At 42.6% G+C, this 20869-nt stretch overlaps 1 protein-coding gene across 10 annotated transcripts in view; it reads right to left on the bottom strand.

Moving 5' to 3' along the window:
- Positions 1-20869, bottom strand: part of LOC146565164 (disks large homolog 2-like) — a 190237-nt gene that overhangs the window by 25323 nt on the left and 144045 nt on the right. For all 10 annotated transcript variants that reach the window (XM_085288055.1, XM_085288054.1, XM_085288052.1 and 7 more), the window contains 2 exons: positions 18532-18688; positions 4976-5078 (listed from right to left, as the gene is read on the bottom strand). In XM_085288055.1, the coding sequence (XP_085144181.1) occupies positions 4976-5078; positions 18532-18688 (260 nt within the window). The remainder of the gene's footprint in view (positions 1-4975; positions 5079-18531; positions 18689-20869) is intronic.

The raw sequence follows: 20869 nt of genomic DNA on the forward strand, positions 1-20869 counted from the left end.
ATTTCTGTTCTAAGCAGGCCTGAAACAGCGCTGAAAATTTTCGGGAAGAGCAAATATAAGGGGGCTTTCCAGATTACAATTGGCTGAGGAGAAAGCTACCTGTAGGGACTATTCATAGTCCCTGTAAAAAGGATTTTATGCGAGTCAATCCAGTCCAAAAGCATAAAGAAATATTTTCCTATGGAAAATAAAAAATGACTGAGCTCATTTTGCTGAGGGTGGAGAATCTGACGCAGGAAGCTCCACTATTAGCAAAAATATGGAGTGAATGTGTGAGTGAAGGTGAGGATGAATAAATGTGGACAAACAATTTGTTTTTACCAGAGAAAATTTCTGTTTTGTTTTGTTGACTGGGGTTAGATTATGGGATTATGGTATATTGTTGGGAGAAGGCCAAATGTTACGGGGGAGGCATTTTCTGATATAACTCAGTTACCATTAATTGTAGAAACACATGACTGATAACTGTTCTGTTTTAAGTTTATTTTTATGACATAGATTGGAACATGAGTGGGGAAACTGAGCATTTTTAAGTTTTGTATAGTATCTTGACACATGAAATGTATCAAGATAAAGGGGGGTTTAGGGTTTAATAATTTAATTGTTTAATAATTTAGGATCATTTCAGGACCTTTTGGGTTTTTGATCATTTGGATATGGTAAAACTGAAACTGTTATTTTTAAGTTAAGGTTAAAGGATTAAAGTGAACTTGTCACGGTTTGCGGGGCAAGCCATGTGGAGTTGTAGAAAAGGACCCAAAAGGCGGCAGCTCTGGTGCAGGTGAATATTTATTTACAACGGTGGGCACAAAACAGCACTGGTGGAAAAACAAGAAACCGGAAACCTAAACTGGGTAAGCTAATAACACAAACCAGAAACGAGGATGCAGGGAGGTCCGGGGAAATACAGAAGAGACGCAGGGAGACCGAGGGGAAACAACACAGACGAACCAGCAACTACCATAACAGAAGACACAACTTAAATACACCCAGAGAACACAGGGAGATTACACACAGGTGGGGAACACAGGTGACACTGATAAACATAACGAGACAGGGCAGGAGTGAACACAACATTACGCATACTGACGAGAGACTGTCAAAGTAAAACAGGAAGTACACAGAGGTTCAGACAGGAGGAGAGAGAGCACGGGGAGAACACAGACATAACAGGCTGGGGGAAACATGGAATAAACACAAAGAGAGACGAGAGCTCATAAATACACAGAGGGGCACAAGGGGGTAAGAGTCACAAAGGGAAAAACACTTAGGGAACACCACAACAGGACACCTCAGAAAACATGGCCTAAATAAGGAGCGAAAATACAAGGAACCAAGAATACTGGGCCAACATGGCCCAGGACCATGACAGAACTGAAGCCTGTTTAGAAGATACAATGCCGGTTTTTCAAAGCTGTGAATAAATCTTAGAGGGAAAATTAGTGAGGGTTGAAGGAGTAGAACAGCTTTGAGTTCTTTTTGATTTCTAGAAGTAGTGGTTATAATGTAGGCTTACACATACAGATATTACATAGGAGGTATTTTTAGGATAAAGGGGAGAGCTTATAAATAGAAATGATTTTTATACATATTGCATTTTTTGATATGAGTTATTGAAGTTATTGAAGGATTGCAAGCGCTTACAGACACAGAGTCCATAAACACACATGACAGTATTGATTCCAGGCAAAAGGCCTCAAATTCATTTAGCTTTTAACTGAACTTAAAGAAGGACCAAAGAGGAAGGAAAGCATATATTTTGGTTAAGTCTGATAAATTAGAATTAGAAGGTATTGTTACATTAAAAGGAGCCAAATGAAACAAAAAGGCTATACCAAAAACAGGTGATAACATAGGAAATGTGAGGTTTTAAAATGAAGTTAGTGTTAACACACAGGAGTAGTTTCAAGGCAGCATTTAGCTATGATGAAATGTATACAGGAGTAATTGCTTATATGCTTAAACTTAATTGATTAAAGTGGTTGTTTTTCTTTTGGAGCTTTTAGTAGAATAGGCTGGTTCTAATGATTTTTTGTTAAAAAGGTGGACAGTTTGTGTAAAGGATGTTGATGATCAGATAAGGGAAAATAGAGCGAGCAACCGGATGTGAAAGCAGCGCTTAAAGAGTTTTAAAGTGATGAGTAACGTTGAAGAATATACATAAATACAAGTCAATAAGTTAAGAAGATAATTAGGATCAGGCTTTTGATTACAGAAGTCCCAAATATGATAAGTTAGGGAGGTGCAGGAAAAGGTGTTTTGTTTCCTTTGCAGAAGATCTCGACGACCACAGGGAGGTCCGAGACCACCAGAGAGGGACCGAGAAAACCTAAGCTTACACATGGAGTGTTCTCGAATGGGAGCTGGTTGAGCCAGAGGACGGCTAGAGAGGGTCTGAGCGAGGACACAATGTATTGCGACCTCTGGTGTTCCAGAGGTTGAGAGAGGGAGTGTGGAGCAGGGAAATTATTTTACTGCTATTGTTAAATAATCATCATTATTACCATTGCATTAATAATATAATCTGGAGTTTATATTGCATTCAGGGGTTGAACAGTGTGTGTCTTTCAGAAAGGCTAAAAGTCACAGGCTGACAGGAAACAGGCTTGCAGAGAGTTTGCAGAAGCAGGAAGTTATTTTGAGCAGCAGGCTAAGACGAGGCTTTGACAATGTAACAGATAGCTTTAAGATGGCCTTAAGATGTTTATGATGATGTTAATTTTGTATTTCAGATGCAGTTATAACTATTGTGTACACAATGCATATCTGTGCTTATTTGAGTTGATGTTCAGGTTCTTTAAAGGTCTTAAGCTTCACTGACGTGACTGTTCAGGTGATACATGCTGAGGGAAAACTAGAACATAGAAGGAATTGCAATACATGCTTACAAAACACTTATATCAGGTCATTTTATATTAAGGTTTTAGTAGAGGTTCTTGGTTAAAACATTTATTTAGTAGAAGACATACATATAGTCTCAGTGAGCCTCTGGTCTGGTGAAAGGTCAGAAGTGCAACAGGTGAATTGAGAAAGAGCATGTGAGGTCGAGACACAGACAGTTAGTAGGTGAAGAGGTGACACAAAGAGCATGTGAGGTCAACACACACACACACATGAGTTAGATTTATTTAGAGGAGAGATTAGTCATGTCTCGGTAAAAGGAACCGTCCTTGTTGTCTCGGCAAGAAAGAGGAACAATTCACTTTAAGACAAGAACGGAAAGTACCATCCATGAAAATAGAAGATGATCTTCTGGGTTAAAAGTCATTGTGGTGTTGATCTGATCTATGTATAAAATGTATCTGTGACGCATGAAGGGGCGTCAGTAAATCAAACCCTGATGCTATAAAATATCTGTTCATGCTTTGATTAAGTTGAAGACAAATTGCTGTCTGCGTACAGAGTTGTCTTCCCACACGTGTGTAGTCATTAAAATCATTGTTTGACCAAGAGCTTCTGGACCAAGGGTGGTTTGTACTCTCCTTCCTCAATTTTGAACCTTAACAGTAACGATGTACAGAAATATGTATAGAAAGATTGTACAGAGATATGTATAAAATGTACAGTGAACAAACAAGCTGGTGAGTAAGATGACCAAAGGATGTTAAACTGTGTCATAGAGTCTGACGGCTGCTGTAAGAATGACCTGCGGTAGCGCTCCTTCCTACACTGTGGGTGTAAAAGTCCACTGCTGAACGAGCTGCTCAGTGCTCGTACAGTCTCATTCAGGGGGTGGGAGGTGATGTCCATGATGGATGTTAGCTTAGACAACATCCTCCCCAACCTGCTCGATGGACTTCAGCGGATGGTCCAGGACAGAGCTGGCCCTCCTGACCAGTTTGCTGAGTTAGGTCTACTCCCTAATTCACACCGCCCACAATGGCGGTGTCGTCTGAGAACTTCTGGAGATGGCAAGTGTCCGTGTTATAACTGAAGTCTGCAGTGTACAGGGTGAAGAGGGAAGGAGCAAGTACTGTTCCTTGTGGGGCCCCGTGCTACAGACTACCACCTCAGACACACAGTCCCGCAGTCACATACTGGGATCTACTGGTGAGGTAGTCAACAATCCACGAGGACAGTGATGGTCCACTCCCTTTCCCTGCAGCTTCCCACTTAGCACTGAGGTCTGGATTGTGTTGAAGGCACTGGAGAAATAAAAAAAAACCATGACTCTCACAATGGAACTGGTTCTCTCCAGATGAGAGAAGACCCGATGCAGCAGGTAGGTGACAGCGTCGTCCACCTCGATGTTTGGCAGCCTCGTATAACCAGGCCTTTGGCCTCTGATAGCTCATTCTTCACCTTCATGTACACTTTGATGTTCGGTGGCACACTACTTCCGTATACAGGCCATCCCCTGCGTATGTAGGTGATGGCAGTCTGTAAGTCGCCATCAGTTGCAGTGTCTCTTTAATGCTCTACATTCAGCTTGGAGATGCTGGAATGCCCTGTATCACAGTGGCTACGTAGCAATCTGCCCAAGCCTGTGGGCTACGCGACAACGTATTGGCGATGTCATTCAAGATTCAAGATTCAAAGTGTTTATTGAAATGCTATTTCTTCTGTACATATGACAATAAACACTTTGAATCTTGAATCTTGAATGACAAATGTTTTGCCAGGGACGTAGACGACCTCCGGCTTGTACCTCATGACATCTTGTAGACACCTCAATGGAGCCTTGAGTATAACAACCAAACACCAACCATGAATGAAAAGAAAAGTTTTTGTGTTATCATTCATATTGTCTGAAAAATGGTTAGGAAATCATAAATTCTGCCAGGGTATGTGAACTTATGTGCACAACTGTACATAAGGAGGTCATCACTTGGCCCAATTATAGCCAATTTACTTAGAGGCCCGCAAAGATCTATTTAAGCATTGTCCTGTGTTAGGTTTGTGCTGATTAATAAGGCATTTACACCACATGATTGGTGTGCTTGTAAAGTGCATTAACTTTTTTCAGCTGACTTACCTTCAGGTCTGTACTGAGCAATGATGGTGACCACTTGTCCTGCTCCTTTTAGGGCTGCAGCTGCTTGTTCATGTGTGGCTCCTTGTAGGTCAATGCCATTGACCTATTTTAACAACAAAGTTGAATTATTTTATTACAGTTTGCTTTACTGTATATTGTGTATTGACCTGCAATACAAAAAAGTGTACTTTATTTCACCTCAGTGTTAATGCATGGTGTCCATTAATAGGAGGACAATTCAGCTTCAGATTTAGTTTAACCCATTTATCAATTTTATTGTGAATTTTCCCAAATGACAATTGTCAAAGCCCTTAATTAAAATTAAAGCTGAAACTTTTCACTATCTTTCATCCCCGCAGGTGGGGTGGGGGTTGTGGGGAGGAGAGAGGTATGTGTGTATGATCCTCAAGCTTGGGTCCTCCTGAGGTCGAAGGTTCTATGGAGTACCTCAGCTGTTCCTACTACTGACGCAGACCACTGATGTTGTGGGCTGAACGTGCTGGAGCCCTCTTCCAGTTCTGGGGTTACAGCTCCTACTCTACTACTCCTACTACCACTGGGACCATTCTGGATTTTATGTTCCACAATTGCACCAATTGTTCATTCAGCCCCTGGTACTTCTCTGTTTTCTCATGCTCTTTCTTCCTGCTGTTGCTGAAACCAAAACTACAGTCTTGTGTTCCTTTTTAACCCCCACAATGTCTGGTTGGCTGGCCTATATACTGCTTCATCAACCAAACTAGTTTTTTGGTCATTGGGTGTTATTTCCAATGCCCATTTGAAACCTGGATCAGCTTGAAACCTGGATCCTCTGTAGCTGGGTACCAAGACAACATACCCTCAGAAGATCTACTAGATGATATGAATGCAGCACTCTGGACAATACCTACTGTGACCATAACCAGCTGATCTACACTACGGCAGCAGTGATCAGTGAGATGCTTGGCTACAAGTTGAACATGGAGAAGGAGACTTGAGGCCAAAATCAAGGTAGCATGGAGGGAGGTTAGCCAACTATTGGAGCTGCAGAAAGGTGCGATGAAGAAGGTGCCTAAGAAGTACAGCAAACTGTCTCATACCACAGGCCGTGGAAACTGCCAAGCAAAGACTCACAGCCTTCGCCAGCTGCTTTAAGGGGTACACCAGAGAGATCGAAGGCAGGAGAATAAACCAGCTGTTCTCCTCAGAACCAGCCGAGTGGCAGGGGAACAGTTTGAGAACAGCACCACCAAGGCTGGAGACGGAGCAATACTGGAAGAGCATATGGGAGAAGGACACAACCCATAACGGCAATGCTCAGTGGCTAGTGGATCTGAGGGCAGACCACAGCGACCTCCCTGAACAGGGTCCAGTGACCATCACAGTGGCAGATATCCAAGCAAGGGTCTCCAGTATGAGTTGGACAGCACCAGGCCCCGACATGGTTCACGCCTACTGGCTGAAAAGCTGACTGCACTCCACGAGCGTCTGGCAGCACAAATGAACAAGCTGCTAATAGACCAGCCACACCCAGAATGGCAAACTGAAGACCGGACAGTGATGATCACCAAGAAATTACCGGTCCCATCCAACTACCGGCCAGTAACCTGCCTCAGTACCACTCAGTACAAGTTCCTGTCAGGCATTATAGCGTCTAAGATGAACAGGCACATGGCTCAATACATGAGTGGGGCACAGAAAGGGATTAGCAAGAATACTAGACGTGCAAAGCACCAACTACTGGTAGACCGAGCAGTCAGCCAAGACTGCAAGACTAGGCTGACCAATCAGCCTCCAGTGCACAGGGCACTGCCTGGATTGATTATAAGAAGGCCTATGATTCAATGCCCCACACCTGGATCCTGGAATGCCTAGACCTATACAAGATCAACAGTACCCTAAGAGCCTTCATCAGGAACTCAATGGGGATGTGGTGTACAACACTAATTTCCAACTTCAAGCCCATAGCACAAGTCACCATCAAGTGTGGGATCTACCAACGAGATGCTCTGTCCCCACTGCTGTTCTGCATAGGCCTGAATTCCCTCAGTCAGATCATTGACAAGACTGGCTACGGATACCAACTGCGGAATGGAGCAGTTGTCAGCCACCTCCTGTACATGGATGACATCAAGCTGTATGCCAAGAGTGAACGAGACATTGATTCACTGATCCACACCACCAGGATATACAGCAATGACATTGGAATGTCTTTCAGACTGGAGAAGTGTAGTCAGATGATAACAAAGAGAGAAAAGGTAGTCAGAACTGAGGGGATCAAACTACCAGAAGGCAACATTGCAGATACAGAGGTTAGCTACAAGTAACTGAGGATCCCACAGGCAAATGGGAACCATGAAGAGGTTGCTAAGAAAGCTGCAACCACAAAGTACCTGCAGAGGGTAAAGCAAGTCCTGACAAGTCAGATAAACCAGGGGTGTCAGACTCAATTACACAGTGGGCCAAAATTCAAAACTGGAACAAAGTTGCGGGCTAACATTAATATTTATTGAAAAAAAAATCTTCCTCCAGATATGAGAATGAATCTTTTCTTATGGACTCAAACAAGTTTTGCTGAAAAACTGAATATGGAATAAGGAAAGTTTAATGCTAAACAATATATATATTAGCTGTATAATACCAGTAGGCCAGCTCTAATAGTAATTTGGTATGGCTTCGCGGGCCAAATGTAACTAGGCTGCGTGCCAAATTTGGCCCGCGGGCCAGAGTTTGACACCTATGAGCTAAACGATAAGAACAAGATCCGGGCTATCAACACCTACGCCCTGCCTGTGGTCAGGTACCCTGCTGGGATAATAAGTTGACCAAAGGAGGAGATAGAAGCCACTGACATCAAGACAATGAAACTACTGACCATGCATGGAGGGCTTCACCCCAAGTCCAGAACCCTGAGGCTGTACGCTAGGTGTAAGGCAGGAGTTCAGGGACTGGTGAGTGTCAGTACCACGGTCCAGGATGAGACAAAGGAAATCCACAAGTACATCAGGAAGATGGCCCCAACCGACCGCGTGTTTAGTGAATACCTCAGCCAGCAGAAATACAGGAAAGAGGAGGAACCATCATGGAATTATAGGCCCCTGCACGGTATGTACCACCGGCAGATAGAGGAGGTGGCTGAAATCCTACCAGTGGCTGGACAAAGCTGGACTGAAAGACAGCACAGAGGCACTAATCATGGCAGCACAGGAACAAGCTCTGAGTACAAGATCCATAGAGGCTGGGGTCTATCACACCAGGCAAGACCCCAGGTGCAGGCTGTGTAAAGATGCCCCAGAGACAATCCAGCACATAACAGCAGGGTGCAAGATGCTAGCAGGCAGGGCATACATGGAACGCCATAACCAAGTGGCCGGCATAGTATACAGAAACATCTGTGCCGAATATAACCTGGAAGTCCCGAGGTCAAAATGGGAGACGCCCCCAAGGAGAATGACCGAGCTAAGATTCGGTGGGACTTGCAGATATAGACGGACAATATAGTGGTGGCTAACCAACTGGACATAGTAGTGTTGGACAAGCAGAGGAAGGTGGACATCGTGATAGACATTGTGAAAGTGAATGAAAGCAACATCAGGAAGAAGGAACACGAGAAGCTTGAGAAATACCAAGGTCTCAGAGAAGAGCTGGAGAAGATGTGGAGGGTGAAGGTAACAGTGGTCCCAGTGGTAATCGGAGCACTAGGGGTGAGTGGGGAATTTGTATATTTTTCTTGTCTTTTTTCTCATCTTGTCTGTTCTGGTAAATAATCTCTTAAAATCCAGAATAATCTTCTTTGTCTTTGTGGTGTTCAGAGCCGGTTGATATAGGCTCTGAACACAGGAATAATTAAAGCATGGGATGAAAGCCTATCTCAGAGAGAGGTTGAAAATTCTGGTGAAGACTGTGAACACAGTCCCTAAAAAATCTGATACTGTCAAGTCCAGATGTTTTCCTGGCACCAACCCCTCTTAACATCCACTTTACATCCTGAACCTGTACAGTCAATGGTTGGGAGCTCAAAACTGGGACTTGGAAGGTGTTAATGGTTGAGACAGAATAGTGGATTACGGGGGAGGTGTCTCAAAGCGTGAGAAGTTCCTTTGCTAAGTGTGATGCTCGTGTCCATGACTGTGTTGGTCTGCCTCCTGAAGTTGACAATACGCTGGATACCCTACCAAAGGTTATTATGGGAGAGTTGATTTTCTATGCTCCAATTTTCCTGATTCCGCTCTTCAGGTCAGCTCTGGCAGCACTATATACTTCCCTGAAAGTGGAATTGTGGGCTTTGGGGACACGTTTGACAGCTTACAGGACCTTTGATTGGGAAACACACATTTTTCTGCTGCTACATTTCCCACACAGAAGTTGATGGATAGAACAGCTTCTGTATGAACAGTCAAGTCCTTATTGCCAAAGACACTTGACTCAGAGGAATTGTGCTGCTTCTGTGTATACGTCTGTGGATGTATTCAGGGGAGAGGATCACAGAGAAGTGGTCAGACCGGCCTCTGTGTGGGAGATAACACACTCTGTGTTTTATGCTTGTATAAACTTGAGCCAAAGTGTTTTCCCCTCTGGTCACACATCTTACATGCTGGTAAAATCTAGGCAGGACAGACTCTAAGTTTGCCTGATTAAAATCACCTGCAGTAATATGTGTGCCGTTGGGTCCACTGTAGTAGTGTTTGTATGGTGTCTGCCAATAATAAGAGAGATGTGCTAGTGTTAGCATTGACTGGAATGTACGAAGCTGTCATTTGTCAGCATTTTGAGTTTAACTTTGTAGTCTTGATTCTTTCCTTGGCATTATGAAGAAGATAAAAGTTCAAGTTTTATATGGTTAAATCTTGGTTTTAGTTCTTTTTATGTCTTTGAGTTTACTTTCTGTTTCTGGTTGATGGTTTCTTGTCAATTAGGTTCCTTTTGTGTCTTATCCCAGTGTCTCCTGTGAGAGTCTGTTGTGTCTGTTTGTTTGTTTCTCCTGACTCTGCTTTTCCTGTTTTATTTTGATAGTCCCTGTCTCATGTGCCTTGGGTTCAGTTTTGTTCCCCCTGTCTAAATTTTTGGACAGATTTCGCTTTCCCTATCATAAAGGATGGTCAAGTGTATCCTATGCTAAAGGAAGCACTCAAGCTTCATTATCGTGTCGTCCCTCAATATTGTTCTCCCTTGTTCCCTGGTTTTCTCTACGATCCTACTTTGTATTCCTGGTCTACTACATCTAAATGCTTTCTATTTAGCAGTCACACACAGTATGTTGCCCCAGGATACTTACCGGCCTTTTAAACTTATATATAAGTTCACCAGGGAGAATATGAAAAATAAAAAGTCTAGCCTTCTTAGGCTGTGAAATTTCCACCAGTAATGGGGGACATATGAAGTCAGTGTGTACAGTAAACACTGACTAATATTTAAGGTTAGATTCCCATCATCCACTGGAGCATATAGTGTCATCAGGACACTACAACACAGAGCAAACAGCTTCCCCACAGACACAGCAGCCATGGAAGTGGAGGAACGTTATATCAAAAAGTCCCTGAGTAAATCTAATTATCATAGATGGACATTTGTCAAAGTTGGGAAAGCACCTAAAAAAATCTCCAAGCACTCTAGGAGTAAAGGACAGCTGCTGCCTAAGCAAAAATCCTTAATGATCCCTTCAGTGTCAGGAGTATCGGAATAGCTGAGAAGCATTTTCTCAAAAGGCAGCACCTCTGCTGTTTTCAAACCTCAAACAACACTACCACAAAAATTGGTACCCTGGCACAAGCCTTTAAGCCTTTAAGATAGCTACAAGAGTGCCAAAAGGTGGATTTTGTCACTTTTGACTGTTGTTCATTCAGGACAGTAAACCTGAGCTTCAGGTGATTGGGGGAGATCAAGACTGTCTTCCTCTTTTTTTAAATTGCAAACTGTGGTCCAGTTGTTAGCAGAGGGAGGGAAGGCAAAGGACTGTAACTTCGAGAGATGCTGGTTTGGCAAAGGACTCATTGGATTGAGTTTCCTGGACACAATTTCCCTGAACAATGGATTGACATAGGATCATGATCCTTTAACCCTCCTGCCATCCTTTAAAAAACTCACACCCATCACCCTAGGGACCATTCTCAGCCACGCCATAAAAAGACCATATATCCATATTTTATTCCACTTTAAATTAGCCAACCTTGTAAAACTACTTCTCCCTGAAATATTCATGTAAAGTTTTAATTATATTTTCGTTGTTTTAACCCTTCAAATCCCAGTGTTATTACATGAGCGCCCTGTGTTATAAGCCCCAAAAACCAAAAAACGAAACTAAATATTTCCACAAAAAACCAGTTGAAGTAATATGTGATTGTCATTATAAGTAGGCCTTTAGATGGACCAAAGATTGGCACCAACATACATTTTGACCTGCCATTATTTTTTTTGCATTTTTTTTGCAATTTAAAAATTAAAACTTCAAGGCCCTGAGTCTTCATTGACATCCAAGAAAAGAAGAAAAAATAAAATCATATGATGATAATTTGGGGTTGAAAAATAGCGTTTATAATGGAAGTCAATGGGCAGAAAATGGTCCCCAGGGTGATGGGTGTGGGGATTTCTGCTGCTCAGCCATTTTAGGCTGATTTAAGGAATTCACACTGGAATATTAACATTGACAGGTAAAAACTATCCTGTGGCAAGTTTGGTTATATTCCACTGAACACAGTGGAAATGGCAGCCATTTAACACATAGCAGTGGCACAAAAAGGTCCCAAGAAGGCAGGAAGGTTAAGCCTGGAAGCTAGTAACAATAGTAACAAGTTCAGGGTTGTTGTTTTTTTGAGGTGTAAAGGTAATGATACATCATCCTTTAGACTGGATTTACTCCATTATTCTGCCCCATGTATATCCATCATGTATTTAATGAGCTGTATGTCTTCTTCTGAAATCCCCACCTTCCGTTGCTACATAAAACAAAGTAGCGATGGTTTAGAAAATGTAGTTTTCTCTGGTCCCCTTCCCAATCAGACCAGGAGTGACATGTTTAGCTGGATGTTCTCCTTAAATGATTAAAGTGTGATTAAAATGGCGCCGGTGAGGTCGGCTGCCGTGCTGGATGCTCTGCCCTAACTTCTCCACTTTTTCGTCACTTTTTGCTATATCTGCGATAATCTTGCATGGGCATCATGCAAAACACACAAATCCGCTACAGTAGAGACACTTTGGTTTCTATTGGTCTGCAGTACACGAACATTTCACCATGTTTAACTCCGGACCCAACCTGGCCAAAGGAGATCCTGAGAGAGAACAAAGGACGCGACCCTAAGCGACGGCCTCGAGGTAAAAGAGGAACAGGCTACGGGCTCGCGCACACCGCGCACCAACAGCAGATGGTGCGACAGCACAAACATCTCCCCACTCACACGCTCTTGCTCGCCCAATCTTTTGATCGTTAAGTGTCGCCCTTTCTATCTCCCTCGGGAATTCACTGCGGTCATTGCCTGCACTGTTTACATTCCGCCTCACGCGGACTCGGACACTGCCTTATGTGAGCTACATGAGGCTCTCACACATCAACAAACACTTCACCGAGATGCCGCACTCATTGTTATGGGAGATTTTAACAGAGTGAATCAAACGGACATTTCACAACCTTCACCAGCACATCAACTGCCCCACCCGGGGCACGAGGACATTAGACCACTGCTACACCCCGTTCAAGAACTGTTACAAGGCTCAACCCCTGCCGGCATTTGGAAAATCGGACCATTCCGCCATCTTCCTCATACCTGCTTACAAACAAAGGCTAAAGCAGCAACCACCAATCAGGAGGGAGGTCGCTCGCTGGACGGACCAATCGGTGGCCGCGCTGCAGGACGCACTGGATGACGCAGACTGGGACATGTTTCGGCGCAGCTCTGATGACATCAACATGTTTACGGAAGCGGTTGTGGGATTTATCGGGAAACTAGCGGACGACACAGCAGAAAGAACTATCATCCGAACGTTTCCCAACCAGAAGCCGTGGGTGGATAAAAACATCCGCGACGCTCTGAGATCACGCACCGCTGCCTACAATGAAGGGCTTGTCTCCGGTAATATGGACCTATACAAGGCTGCGTCCTACAACGTGCGCAGCGCGGTCCGAAAGGCAAAGCGGAGCTACGGGGAAAAACTAGAGTCACAGCTACGACAGTGCGACTCTAGGAGCCTGTGGAAAGGACTGCGGACTATAACGGACTATAAACGACCAGCTTCTTCAATGATGAATGCCGATGCTTCACTGGCTGATGAGCTGAACACGTTTTATGCTCGCTTCGACGCCGCAGCAATTAAAACAACAAACGGCTGCGCGCGCTCGGAGTGCACCAGTGAAGAAAATACATTCGTCATCACAGAGCATGCCGTGAGGAACACCTTCAGGAGGGTGAACACCAGGAAGGCAGCAGGACCAGATGCAATCCCTGGCCGGGTCCTTAGAGCCTGCGCTGATCAACTAGCACCGGTGTTCACGGAGATCTTCAACCTCTCCCTGGCCCAAGCTGTGGTTCCCACGTGCTTCAAACGGTCCATTATTGTCCCTGTTCCAAAGAAACAACAGCCCGCTTGCCACAATGACTACCGTCCAGTAGCACTGACTTCAATTGTGATGAAGTGTTTTGAAAGACTGATGAGAGATCACATCACTTCTTCACTTCCTCCCACCATCGACTCACTTCAGTTTGCTTACCGGACTAATCGTTCCACAGACGATGCCATATCTCACCTGCTCCACACATCCCTGAATCACCTGGACACTGGCAGAGGGAATTATGTTAGGATGCTGTTCGTGGACTACAGTTCAGCATTCAACACAATAATTCCCTCTAAGCTTTTCACCAAGTTGACGGATCTAGGACTCAGCTCATCACTGTGTCAGTGGATCCTCAACTTCCTCACAGACAGACCCCAATCAGTGAGGGTGGGAAAACAAGTCTCCCCCTCCATCTCACTCAGCACTGGAGTGCCTCAGGGCTGTGTTTTAAGCCCCCTGCTGTACTCACTGTACACTTATGACTGTGTAGCCACATCCGACACCACCTCCATTGTCAAGTTTGCTGACGACACTGCTGTTGTGGGCCTGATCTCCGACAACATCGAGACGGCCTACCTGGAGGAGATTAGGAACCTGGAGACCTGGTGCCAGGAGAATAACCTCCTCCTAAACATCAGCAAGACTAAGGAGCTGATCGTGGACTTCACTACAAAGCAGGCGAGGAATTACAAACCCCTCATCATCAGTGGCACGCCAGTGGAGAGAGTGGACAGTTTCCGATACCTGGGTGTCCACATCACTCAGGACCTGTCATGGTCCTGTCACATCAACACCCTGGTTAAGAAAGCCCGTCAGCGTCTCTTCTTCCTCAGAAGACTTAGAGACTTCCATCTGCCACTGAAGGTGCTCAAGAACTTCTACTCCTGCACCATCGAGAGCGTCCTGACGTCAAACATCTGCACCTGGTTTGGGAACAGCACCAAGCAGGATAGACGAGATCTGCAAAGGGTGGTGCGCTCGGCAGAACGCATCATTCAATCAGAGCTCCCTGACCTGCTGTCCATCTACACCAAGCGGTGCAAGTCCAAAGCTAGGAAGATTATGATGGAGCTCTCCCATCCCAACAATGGACTCTTCTCACTGTTGAGGTCTGGGAAGCGCTTCCGCTCCCTTAAGGCCAAAACAGAGAGAATGAGGAGGAGCTTCTTCCCCCAGGCTATTCGGGCCCTGAACCAGGTGTAGACTGGACTCTCCCAAACACGTCACTATAAGACTGGACTCTCACACACGTCACCACACGCACCACCACACATTTCCTATAATCCTATAATTCCTATAATTTATAATCCTTATCTTTATAATCTCTTCTGCTATTTGCACATTCTTTACTGTAAATTCCTAAGTTAATTTGTAAATTTTTGTAGTAAATTGTAAATATTGTAGAACCTTTCTTCTGTCATTTAATGGTCGGGCATTGTACAGCTACAAGCATTTCACCCCCATGTCATACAGTGTATGGTTGTGTGTGTGTGACAAATAAAATTTGAATTTGAATTTGAATTTGAAATTGTCTGAGTGGTGTCCAAAAAACGATGTGGGCTTCATAGATAATTGGGAAACCTTCTGGAGGAAACCTGGTGTTGTTAGGAGAGACGGCATCCATCCCACTTTGGATGGAGCAGCTCTCATTTCTGGAAATCTGGTCAAATTTATTAAACCCCCCAAAACGCCTCTCTGCAGCTTCTCTCCTCCTGCTACCCCCCAAAAAACCCATCTCCATAGAGACTGTGTCAGCTTCCAAACAGACAAAAAACAAACTAAAAACCAGCAACAAACAACTTAAACATAAACAATTACAAAGAAAGAACAATACAGTATCCACATCTGAACCAAAGAGTAAAACAGTGAAATGTGGATTATTAAATATTAGGTCTCTCTCCTCCAAGTCTCTGTTAGTACATGACTTAATAATTGATCAACAAATCGATTTACTCTGCCTTACAGAAACCTGGTTGCAGCAGGATGATTATGTTAGTTTAAATGAATCAACACCCCCGAGTCATTCTAACTACCAGAAACCTCGAAGCACAGGCCGAGGGGGAGGTGTGGCAGCAATTTTTCACACCAGCCTATTAATTAATGAAAGACCAAGACAGACTTTTAATTCATTTGAAAGCCTGATGCTTAGCCTCGTCCACCCCAGCTGTGAAACTCAGAAACCAGTCTTGTTATCATCTATCGTCAACCTGGTCCTTACACAGAGTTTCTGTCTGATTTCTCAGACTTTATATCTAATTTAGTTCTGAGCTCAGATAAAATAATTATTGTGGGTGATTTTAACATTCATGTAGATGCTAAAAATGACAGCCTCAACATGGCATTTAATCTGTTATTGGACTCAACCTGGTTCTGCTGGAGGTTTCTTCCTGTTAAAAGAGAGTTTTTCCTCCCCACTGTCACCAAAGTGCTGCTCATAGGGGGTCATATGATTGTTGGGGTTTTCTCTGTATCTATTACTTTAGGGTCTACCTTATAATGTAAAGCACCTTGAGGCGACTGTTGTTGTGATTTAGTGCTGTATGAATAAAAGTGAATTGAACTGAATTCAATGGAAATGTGACTTTAATTCTGCAACATTAATTATTTTGATTTTAATTTAAATGTGTAAAACTAAATATTAGTGCTGTCAATAGATAAAAAAAATTAACTAATTAATCTCACAATTTTAATCGCAATGAATCGCAGTTACTTGATCAAAAGCCTGGTTGCAATTACATTTTTTCAACTTTATATTTAAGCTTGTAACATACATTTATGCAATATAATGAAGTATAAACACAAAGAATGTTAAATGCTTAAATTCAAAGAGAATTTGAATAGTTTTCTTCAGTCTTTTAGCACAGGCTTTCTCCTGTGAAATGCAACTTAATAAACAAACAAACTAATAGGTAAGTATAAACTAATATATAATTATATCAAACTGCTGTCAAACAAAATATTTAAAATGTCTAATCAGATTCATCACAGGGTTACTTTGGATTAATTTTGATTAATCACGATTAAATATAATTTTTATTCAATATTAATCACATTTCATTTTGCATGAGCAGACTCGAGAAAAGCAGCTTGTTGCAATCCACTTGGCGATTGCGTCAGTCAATATGTCCGAGGTCGACTTACTGAGTCCGCGATGCTCCGTGAGTGGTTTGTCCAAGCTGGGTGACGCGTTAGCTAAAGTGCTAGCAGCATCCTGGCTAACGTATGCTTCGCGTCAATGTGATATTTTAAGCAGGAAGTGCTTCAGTGAAAATTCCTTCTTGCACAACATGCATAAGACTTTATGTTGGTCGACTGTTCCGTCTTCTTGGTTTTTTAATACTCAAATTTCCCGTCGAGAGGGCCGATGTGCGTTTATCATCTTCCATATTGAGTTGATTGGTTCAGCTGCCCGTCACTACCAGATCAACTGCCCATTTGCGCATGTGCGAAGGTAACTCTGCTTGGCCAAACTGCCCGAAATGAGTTAACAGAAACATTTTAGGGATTTTGAGTCATTCTGTACTCCAGATGCGTTAATTGCGTTAAAAATTTTAATCGCGTTGACCATGATGGCGGATTAATTTGCGTTAACGCATTAATTTTGACAGCACTACTAAATACTTATTTTTTAAATCACTGTAGTTTTAAAAGAGATGTTTTCCATTCTTATTTGATTTCAGCTGCCAAGCTGCTTCTGCTTCCTTTTGTTTAGAAGTTTAATCATGATCCACCACTAACGTGACAGATCGGGACTATTGACCGATGGGACTGGACTCTGGGTTTTAAAGCAGCCATGCTGTTGGTTTAGCAGAGCTTTTTGTAAAGGAGATTGTCTGGATGGCAGCACATGTTCAACATGTTTAATATAAAAAGTATCTTCACAGATGTGCAAGTTTTTTGCACAGCTGGATGTTTCCCTTCCTTGTTAGCTCAGAAAACACAGGTTCAATCATTTCCACAAAGAATTAAAAAATTTGAACAGTCAAACTACAACTCAGTCTTTGCAAGTCATCTTAGTCTACAAATAGGATAAGACCCTTTAGAAGTTTTATTTTTATTTTGGATGGCAGTTTTTTTTTTATTGTAGATGCATCAAATGGCTCTTTCCTGACAGTAGTTTTCAGAGACATGCCATGACTAGATGGTTATACATGTTTATTTGATTAAATCTCTGCATTCTTTGCAAATTTAGATTTAAAAACAATGTTTTAAAATAACTTGCAGACACAATCTTAACCCCTTCTCCTTCTTTCTTTCTGAAAGGCTTAGCCTCTATGTAATGCTATTTTTTACCCCTAATCCTCCCATGCTGCCGAATAGCCTAATTATCTGTGAGAGGTTCTGCTGGGTGTTTTCTTAATATTAGACAAATTAGCAGTCCTTTACTATCCCTTTCCTAGCTTTCGCTGGCAATGAAGGAAATTTCTGTTTCGTCATTAATTATTAATTATTTTAACAATTAAAGCAATAAAGATGAAAAACACTAGTTTTGTATTTATAGCTGTCAATTACAAATGCACATATTTAATAGATTTAATTAAAAAAAATAACCTGCTAATAAACTATGACACACAGCACCTATCTGTTATCATACTGGAGCAATACTGCAGAAGAAAAAACCCACCATCCATTTGCTTTGAAAGTAAATCTAGGCCACCTGAACTATTGCACACTTTATCATTGTCCTTGGAACACACACATTTAACAAAAGTCAGCCTGTACTTGTGCAGAGCATTACAAAGAGATTCAGACTGCAACAAATAAAAACAGCTTATTTATTCAGATTTGTTTGTAAGCAGTTTGCATATTCAGTTCAATTCAGTCTATAAAAAACTGAATACAGCTGCCTCAGGATGCTTTATACTGTAAAGACCCTCAAATAGGGCTGCTATTGAGCTGTGAAGGTTTTTCATAATGAATTAAACCGCAGGTGACATCAGAATTTCTACATCAATAATTTCGGTAAAACTTAAACATATTTTGAAACATTACTATGTGTAAATCTCTGTGGATATAGTGGCTCTTGCATACTCACTGATAAAATCTGGTCACCTCGCCTCAGTTCTCCACTCAAGTCAGCGGGTCCTCCCGCAAGGATGAAGGAGACAAAGATGCCCTCACCATCTTCACCACCTACGATGTTGAAGCCCAAGCCCGTGGTACTCTTGTGGAGCACTACCTTCCTGGGTTCCCTGTGCAGACAGTTTAAATAATACATAAGCTCAGGGGAGTCAGTAGGTCTCAGCATCTTCAGCTCAGAAAGAAGACTAAAAGGTGGACAACAATTGCACAATTGCTCGAGTAAAGCTTTGTGCAGACACTGAAGCTCAGTGACTGCCAGAGCTCCACAGGGGGATAGTGCTCTACTTAGATCACTTGTCCCAATTTAGCGCTGACGAAAAAGGAGCCTCATCATATTACACACTTTCACACACTGGTTTGCTTGCTCTTTTGCTCCATCTGTCACAAACTTACAGACACTTGAATATACTAATGTATCTCAAAATATTTGAAGATTATGAGTACTGAATCTAAGGAGCTTGGAAAGAAAAGTGTCTGGACTTCTTTAAGTGGCTTGAAGATGTTTCACCTCTCATCCGAGAAGCTTCTTCAGTTCTAGTTCTAGTCCAGACGCTTTTCTTTCCAAGCTCCTTAGACTACGATGACCTGGATGACTGACAACCTTCACAGACATGAACACTGAATATTGACAGTTGTCAAAATGATCATCGTTAATACCCTTCACAGGTATGGTAATCCACAGAAGGTCGTTGCTGAAAATTTTGGCTGTCTACAGAGTGCTGTATCAAAGCTTATTATTATAAAGTTAAAGTTGAGGGAAAACGTAGGAAAACGTGCACATTATTAATTGATCACAACCAGTTGAAGAAACTGGCAGGTCTGTGTTAACACAGCTGAGAGAGTAAAAGGTCTAAACATCCAGCTTTATGTGATTATAAATGTGATTAAAAGTGAGACCTTCTTATGTGATGAGAATGATTTTAAATTATATTCTGGTTTTAGCAGAAAACCAAATAGGACAAGCCAGTATAGGAGAAGTATATGCTCTATTTCTAGCCCTAGTCAATATTCTTGGGGCAGCATTTAGGAACTGCTACTGCGCAAGTGAAAGTAAGCATTCTGCACATTTGTTTATTATGCATATTCAGGGACATATCCTGGTCAGAAACGACTCTGCACGTTATGTCTTTAAGACATTCCTGCAGTTTAACTCATTGGTGTGTGTTATCTGGCTTCATGGACAGATAGAGCTGGGTGTCATCAGCATAGCAGTGTAAATGTATGCTATGTCTTCTAATGATGCTGCCTAAGGGAAGCATGTATAATGTAAACAGAATTGGTCCTAGCACTGAACCCTGTGGAACTCCATAATTAACCTCAGTGTGTGAAGAGGACTCTCCATTTACATGCACAAACTGGAGTCTATTAGATAGATATGATACAAACCACTGCAGTGCAGTACCTGTAATACCTACAGCATGTTCTAATCGCTCTAATAGGATATTATGGTCGACAGTATCGAACGCTGCACTGAGGTCTAGCAGGACAAGCACAGAGATGAGTCCACTGTCAGAGGCCATAAGAAGATCATTTGTAACCTTCACTAAAGCTGTTTCTGTGCTGTGATGAGCTCTGAAACCTGACTGAAACTTTTCAAATAAGCCATTCCTCTGCAGATGATCTGTTAGCTGTTTGACAACTACTCTTTCAAGGATTTTTGATATGAAAGGAAGGTTGGAGATTGGCCTATAATTAGCTAAGACTGCTGGGTCTAGAGATGCTTTTTGAGTAAAGGTTTAACTACAGCCAGCTTGAAGGCCTGTGGTACATAGCCATTTGAGAGAATTTGATTCAATTCAGTTTTATTTATATAGCTTATTGTAAAGCTCCAAATTGCAACATTTTGAGAGAAGCCAGTTGAGTCTAATAACAGATTAAATGCTTTGTTGACTAAATCAGCATTATCCAGAACCAACAGTTTCTCTGTTACTATCAATAACTCGCCGGTCTCCGTTTCTTCCTCTGTGAAAACTCTGGGTGTCATCCTCGACAGTACTTGTACACAGTAGTTGTACACATTTAAGGCTATTCATCATCTCTCCCCTCCATATCTCTCTGTTCTGGTTCAGATCACCGCCCCATCTCTGTGTCTCAGATCTTCTTCTTCTCTTTCTCTCTCTGTCCCCTCTCTTCGTCTTGCCACCATGGGGAGCAGGGCTTTCAGCTGCTCAGCTCCTCGACTCTGGAATTCCCGACCTCCTGATTTAAGAAATCTCACTTCCTTCTCTCTCTTTAAGTCCCAACTCAAAACTCACTTGTTCATAACAGCTTATCCCACATAACCTCTCCAC

This window comes from Mchenga conophoros, linkage group LG10, assembly GCF_057382185.1.
Source record: "Mchenga conophoros isolate Kocher_MC1m ecotype Shallow Benthic linkage group LG10, M_conophoros_male_GT1.1, whole genome shotgun sequence".
Taxonomy (NCBI): Eukaryota; Metazoa; Chordata; class Actinopteri; order Cichliformes; family Cichlidae; genus Mchenga; species Mchenga conophoros.